Source organism: Lolium rigidum, chromosome 2 (assembly GCF_022539505.1).
Source record: "Lolium rigidum isolate FL_2022 chromosome 2, APGP_CSIRO_Lrig_0.1, whole genome shotgun sequence".
NCBI classification, from domain to species: Eukaryota; Viridiplantae; Streptophyta; class Magnoliopsida; order Poales; family Poaceae; genus Lolium; species Lolium rigidum.
The window spans coordinates 59,173,278-59,180,429 of record NC_061509.1 but is presented as its reverse complement, the minus strand read 5'-3'; the positions used below and the strand labels follow the sequence as shown (position 1 = coordinate 59,180,429).

Below are 7,152 nucleotides of genomic sequence, written 5' to 3'. Positions count from 1 at the left end.
AACTCGCAGGTGTTAGCCAAATCAAACGTTGAACTTCCAATTTCCGATATTTGCACACCAAACTCTCACATCCCAGTCTATTTTGAAACCATGGGGCGTTTTAGCAAGTATTCGCTGATGTGGTGAGTCTCGTTGACTCCACTACTTTTTTCCAACTTATTTTTTCCGTTCCCCTCACAGTGGTGCCGCCTTCGCCTAGACCCCAACCCAAAGGATTGTCGGTGACGTAGTGGAGACCCTCGTCCTGGGCCATGCCGACATGGGGAACGGGGCTTCACTGGGGAGGTTCTAGGAGCTCGTTGTTGTAGCCCGTGCCCGTGCTGGATGTTCTAACCTTCACCGTTGTTGCCGCTTCAGCGAGCAATTGGCACCGGCAAAAGCAACGTCGTTGCGAGCCAACAACTGGAGGATCATCTTGGAGCCAAGGCGCACCTCTGATACGACTCTACCGAGCTCGGAAAGCCCTGTCGTGACTACAACGACGATGGCTCGAGAGCTTTGTCGTGGCAGTTAATCGAGCCATCGTTGCGGCCGTCCCCAAGTCCTGTTGGTCGACGAATCATCCCAGCGGAAGGAATCGACCGCGAAGTCCCCCAATCGCCGGCACACTGCCCTTCTTATCTATATCCGGTTGAGCGCCGCCGCACATCTATCTCCCCCATGAGCCACTCTTCCGCGATGTGCCTGCTCCTTCCCCGCTTCGCCTAGTCCGCGCCTCCCTGCTCCTCTGTTGTTGATGCGCCTCACAAGAGTGCTCCGTCGTTGTGCGGACTCGCATGGCCAGGGCTTGGATGGTCTGTTTAACCAGCTGGATACGAGGAAAAGAAAAACCTCAAAATATAAATGATAAATATGATATGTGGACCCCACTACTAGTGAGAGGACCCCATAATCCCGTTGAGATCGTGGCTTTCTCAGTGGGGAAAATTAGATTCATACCATTAAAATATTAGATCTTTAGAAAAATACCACCAAAAGTTTTGGACTTAGAAAACTACCATCCAAATCTAGCCCCGTTACTACTTTCTACCACCACCGTTAGCTGCACGTCAACTAAAACAAACTGGTCAAGTTACATACGGGAAAGAAAGACTAAATCCATCCCAGCACACAACACACGCAGCCCACACGCACGCAACTCACCCTGCCCAGGACGAACGGAGACCACTAAGGGCATGTACAATGGTGCTGACTAAGTTGTCTGTAAGTGGTGGTTATATGTGATTTTGATGATGTGGAGGAAAGAGATTGAGGAGAGAGAGTGAGGGCTGTCTGTCAAGTTGCAGACAGTCTGTAGCATTCTTACAGACAGCTTACAGACTGCGATTTTGCTATTGTATGGAGAGTGTACGTAACTTATACTCACATATGGTTATGGCTAAAAATAGAGCAACTTACGGACGTATCGTTGTACACACTGTCTATACTATTGTCTATAGATGACATGTAGTAGTACTACAGACATCATCTGTCTAAACCACTGTACATGCCCTAAGCGACGCGCATTTTCTGCTGTTAGTTTTGCTGAGTACTCCAGATCTTTGAGGATGGAACCGTCATGCCGTGGACAAAGTACGAACAATTAGCTCTTACTTTTGCTGAACTTTGTGTCTAAGATGTGTTATATATGTCTAGGTGTGGGGCTGCTAATTTCCTTTTGTTAGCATTTCCACCGGCGCACCTCAAACGGAGTCCCCAATAAAAATGAAAAATTTGAAAACGCAAAAGACGGCATATTTCATTCGATTTCTAGCGACTTTGTACAACAGACGGCGAATACAAAAAAATAAACTAACGGTTGAAGGCAGTTGAAGGCTGTCGCCACTGTCATCGGAGAACTCCCAGTCCTCCTCTTTTGGCGTCGGTGGTGGAGAAGGAGCGGTGACGAGGTCGATAAAGTTGTCGGAGTCCTTGGCGGACCACATCTCCGCCTTCCAAACGGAGCAGGTGCTCCGTGCTGCTCTAGCGTGTCCTCCGGGTCGTCGTGGCCGCGGTAGTCCGCCTGGGCTTCGAGCTCCATTTCCTACCACTTCTTCGCCGGCGGCGATGGTGGGTGCACAGTTTCCTCTTTGGGGCGGCGAAGGTCGAGGCGCCCTCGTGGAAGTGAGCCTGGCGCCTCCTTCTTCACTTCATTCTTCACTGGCGCCGTCCTTCCTCGCCAGTGCGGAGGAACTGCCTCGTGGGCCGTCGCGGATGACGACGATGCCGGATGGCCTCGCGTACGGCACCGGCCGCCGGACCGGGACGAACCAGATCGAGAAGCGCTCGACGCCGCCCGTGTTGGTGCGCGCGTAGGCAGCGCCGCCATGCGCTGCGCCTGCAGGAAGAAGAGCGGCTAGCGAGGTGGATCGACGTCGTGGATCCGTGGCTGGTATCCGTACGCCGCGATCGTCACGTCGATGTCTCGGCCGTACCACCAGGTCCGGCGGCCAGTGCGGTTGAACCGCCCAACGTCAAGGCCAGCGGACCTGGCGACCTCGACATCGCGCTCCTGTTGGAAGACGCGGCGCAACTCCGGGCTAGTCGGTGCCCACTCCATGTGGCGGCGCTCCTCCGGCGGCATCTGCGTGCGCCGCTTCGGGCCCACATACGAAGTCCGACGTGGCGCGAGGTGCCGCCGCGCCCCTTCGACACCCCATGTGAAGGAGCCGGCACAGGATTGCCGATGATTTTATTGGGTGTGCCGGTGTGAGGCCAATTTTACCGCCGACCTCCAAATTGCTATTGGGCTCCCCGGTGCAGATGCTTTTATATATCCCAATGTGGTGCTGAAAGTTGTGTGCATATGTCTTGTTATATCCGACTGTACTACTGCTGCTAAGTTTTGGTGTTGAAATGTTGCTGAAAATTGGGATGGAATACAGCTGCTCAAATTGGAGATGAACGGCTGGGAAATGGTGATGTTATATATCTTCAAACGTTATTTTGAGCAAGGAAACGGCAAGTTAACGGTGATGGTAGAAAGCAGCAAGGGAACAGCTTTTGGGTGGTATTTTTCTAAGTCCAAAACTTCCGATGGTATTTTTCTAAAGATGTGATCTTTTAATGGTATGGTTCCAATTTTCCCTTCTCAGTGTGCCAAACATCCCAGGGTTCAAATCAAAATAGACCTAGATATGAGAGTTTTGTGTGCCAATTTCATGGATTATAAATTGAGGGTTTGATTTAGCTAGCGTCTACGAGTTCAATGTTTGCGTTAGACATTTTCCTAACGGATATACAACCAACCAGTAGGTAAATGAGATTATTAAGAAAAAGTTTAGGAAGATTGAAACGTTTTTTAATGAGACGGCTAACTTAATAGTATATTTTATGTTTACAAAAAAAAAACTAGCAGGTCAATGATCTGGCTTTGAGTTGCAGTGCCACATGGCTGCCTTCGAGAACAAACAAGCCGGCGAGGAACACGATAGCGAGGTTCTAGTCGGTTCATGGGTCTCACCGACCTTAAACCATCCTTGACTGCCACGGAACCTCGTGCCATATTTATATCTTCCGTCTCCATTCCTCTTTCTCTCACAGACAAACCCAACTGTAAGCCCCGCAGCCCAAATCCAAGCCCAAGCCCAAGCCCGCTCAAAACAACACAACACCGCTGGTCAGGATGGCCGGCTACACCCTGGTCGGCCCACCGGAGGCTCGAAATGCCACGACGGCGCTCGCCGCTGCGGCTGAGGCGCCGCAGGCCGTCGACGCGTTCGTGGACCTGCTACACGCCGGGTTCAGCAAGGAGACTGGCGACGGCGAGGGGAAGACGCTCACGGAGAAGTGCTCCCCGACCTTCGTGTCCTCCGGCGACCCCTGCCTCGACTTCTTCTTCCACGTGGTGCCCGGCACGCCCGCGGCCTCCGTCGCCTCGCTCCTCGCCGCCGCGTGGGCCGCCGACCCGGCCACCGCGCTCCGCCTGGTCGCCAACCTCCGCGGCGTGCGGGGCTCCGGCAAATCCGACCGCGAGGGCTTCTACGCCGCCGCGCTCTGGCTCCACGCCCACCACCCGGCCACGCTCGCGCGCAACGCCGCCACCGTCGCCGCCTTCGGGTACCTCAAGGACCTCCCCGAGCTGCTCCACCGGATCGTGCACGGCGGCAGGTCAACGAGGACACCCGGCAAGAAGGCACGCCTCCGCGCCGAGGGTCGCGGCTTCGGCGGCCGCCGCCGCCGATTCCGCGTCTTCCGCACCCCAAAGCCGAGCCGCGAGGACCGCGCCCCACGCGTCGGCACGACGGAGGAGCGCGTCGCGGCCAGCCTGGCGCGCGACCGCGAGCTCGCGGCCGCGGCCGCCGCGTCGCGCCGGAGCAAGAAGGCCAACGCCGCGGCGAGGGCCGTGGAGATGTACAGCCGCGACTCCATGTACCGGTCCCTGCACGACCGAACGGCCGATCTGTTCGCCCAACTCCTCGCGGAGGACATGCGCAAGCTCGCCGACGGCAAGGTCCGGGAGTTCTCCCTCGCGGCGAAGTGGTGCCCGTCGCTGGACTCGTCCTACGACCGCTCCACCCTCCTCTGCGAGGCCGTCGCGCGCCGCCTCTTCCCCAGGGGATCCTCTCCAGAGCTCGCCCACGACATCCCCGACGCGCACTACGCGTACCGCGCCCGCGAGCGCCTGCGCAGGACGGCCATCGTGCCGCTCCGCCGCGCGCTCCAGCTCCCCGAGGTCTTCATCTCGGCGCGCGCCTGGGAATCCGTCGTGTACACGCGCGTGGCGTCCGTGGCCATGAAGAACTACAAGGAGCTCTTCCTCGAGCACGACGCCGACCGGTTCAACGCCTACCTCGCCGATGTCAAGTCCGGCAAGAAGCGGATCGCCGCGGGGGCGCTGCTCCCGCACCAGATCGTCGAGTCCCTCGGCGACGACGGCGGCGTGGCGGACCTGCAGTGGCAGCGTATGGTCGATGACATGCGCGCCCTTGGCAAGCTCACCAACTGCCTGGCCGTGTGCGATGTGTCCGGCAGCATGTCTGGCCTGCCCATGGAGGTCTGCGTCGCGCTCGGCCTCCTCGTGTCCGAGCTCAGCGACGAGCCGTGGCGCGGCCGCGTGGTCACCTTCAGCGAGCACCCGGAGATCCACAGAATCACCGGCGATACCCTCTCCGAGAAGACTGGCTTCGTGCGCACCATGGACTGGGGCATGAACACCGACTTCCAGGCAGTGTTCGATAAGATCCTCGAGGTGGCCGTCGACGCCGGCCTGCCGGCGGAGAAAATGGTGCGGCGTGTGTTTGTGTTCAGCGACATGGAGTTCGACCAGGCGTCCGCGCAACCGTGGGAGACGGACTACGAGGCGATCGTAAGGAAGTTCTCGGAGGCTGGCTACGGCGCGGTGGTGCCGGAGGTGGTGTTCTGGAACCTGAGGGACTCCAAGGCCATGCCGGTGATGTCCGGCCAGAAGGGCGTGGCGCTTGTCAGCGGGTTCTCCAAGAACATGCTCAAGCTGTTCCTCGACGGCGGCGGCATCGTTTCCCCGAGGGTGGTCATGGAGAAGTCCATCGCCGGACCGGAATATGACGAGCTCGGCGTGTTCGATTGAAGTAGTCGGTGGTGTGTCTCTCTCGTGATGAGTTGTTGATGGTGTGGTGCCTGTCTGAGAATTTGCTGAATCCAGCATCTCCAGCTTTGAGTTTTTTTCTCTCCACATTTCCAGCTTGAAGAGGTTTGTAAAAACAAAATTTTAAGAAGTTTTCAACATCTCGATGCGTGCGAACCTCTTCTCCTGACGAGGTGGGTACTAGCTCGGTTTCTTTTTTCCTTTTGTTCTGTCCTGAGATGATGCCTTGATTCTTGGTTATTCGTTGGAGGATTTGGCAATCTCACACTACTGAAGAACGAGATGTGAATCGGTCCAACAAGTGAAAGGCTAGAGAAACAACCTAGTACTCCAAGCAAACCTTCATCTTTTTTGATAAAGGATGCTTCATTACTCAAAATATTCAAGTACTCCGTATTACCTTCATTCTCTGCATAACTAAGATACACAAAGCCGTTTGAGTATCAAGTCTGAAAACAAATACATATAAAGGCAGATAAAAAAAAGCTAAGTAGACTAAGCTTCATTAGCTTCAATCCGCCTAATATGCAACCACCCATGTTGGGAAGTAAACTTTCTAACAGTGTTTTCCAACCGTGTAGATACCTCCATAAAGAGGTCCTCCAAGCATTGAAATAACGATCATGAACGGAGCAAAGCCGTACATTGATAAATAACCTGCAAGAGAGAAGAATTATTGTCATTAAAAACCTTGTCACCCCTACATAGCTAAAGCGTCCATACGACTACAATCGCGCCCACTCTGATAAGTGTTTTATACCTAGTATCTATCCTATTTAGCCAATGTTTGCAATACTACGAGGCGGGTGTAAGGTAGAACCCATCTGAATGATTGACCATATAGATCTAGCAAACCGACAGTTGAAAAAAAGGTGTTTTATTGTCTCATCTTCATGACAGAAAACACATTTCTTACAACCATGCCAATTGCGTTTAACAAGGTTGTCTTTGGTTAAAATCACACCACGACGAAGGTACCACGTAAAGACTATCGTTTTCAGTGGTATCTCCATCTTTCAAATGTATGTATCATTAACAATCGATTGACTGGAAATGGTGAGCGCCTTATACATTGAATTTACCGAAAAAACATCGTTTTTGGTAAGATTCCATCAGAATTCATCAGTCCCCTGAGCTAGTTGTATTGAAGCTAACCTATGTAGCAATTCATTCCAGCTAGACAGACGGAGGCCAATTAGACCACGTCTGAACGTCATGAAGGGAGGAAAAGTTTCCATAACCTTCTGCAAGGTGTCTCCCTTATAACGAACAATATGGTACAAAGCTAGATATTATTCTCGGAGAGTAGTTGTTCCCAACCATCTATCTTCCCAAAATCTAATCTCCGCCCCATTCCTTATGAAGAACGAACTAAATGGAAAAAAATGCTTCTTAGTTGCCATAATGCCAGCCCAAAAGTGAGAATCTTCGGGTTTTCAATAGACCTAGGATATTGCTTTTGAACCCACATACTTTTTCCTTAATAGTTGTTGCCATATACTATCCTCGGTTAATAACCTGGCCAGCCATTTACCTAGCAATGCCATGTTCTTAACTTCAAGATCATGAACACCAAGTCCACCTTGATCTTTTGGACGGCAAACAAC

The 7,152-nt window shown here is 53.4% G+C and overlaps 1 protein-coding gene across 1 annotated transcript; it reads left to right on the top strand.

The window, feature by feature from the left end:
• The first annotated feature begins 3,566 nt into the window (after positions 1 to 3,566).
• Positions 3,567 to 5,685, top strand: LOC124686552. Its single transcript, XM_047220481.1, has one exon. It carries the CDS (start codon positions 3,605 to 3,607, stop codon positions 5,525 to 5,527), a length of 1,923 nt encoding a protein of 640 aa, XP_047076437.1. The 5' UTR covers positions 3,567 to 3,604; the 3' UTR covers positions 5,528 to 5,685.
• The last annotated feature ends 1,467 nt before the right edge of the window (positions 5,686 to 7,152 follow it).

Excerpts from the sequence above, each read along its gene's own strand:
- LOC124686552 (XM_047220481.1), top strand. The coding sequence starts at position 3,605 with ATGGCCGGCTACACCCTGGTCGGCCCACCGGAGGCTCGAAATGCCACG.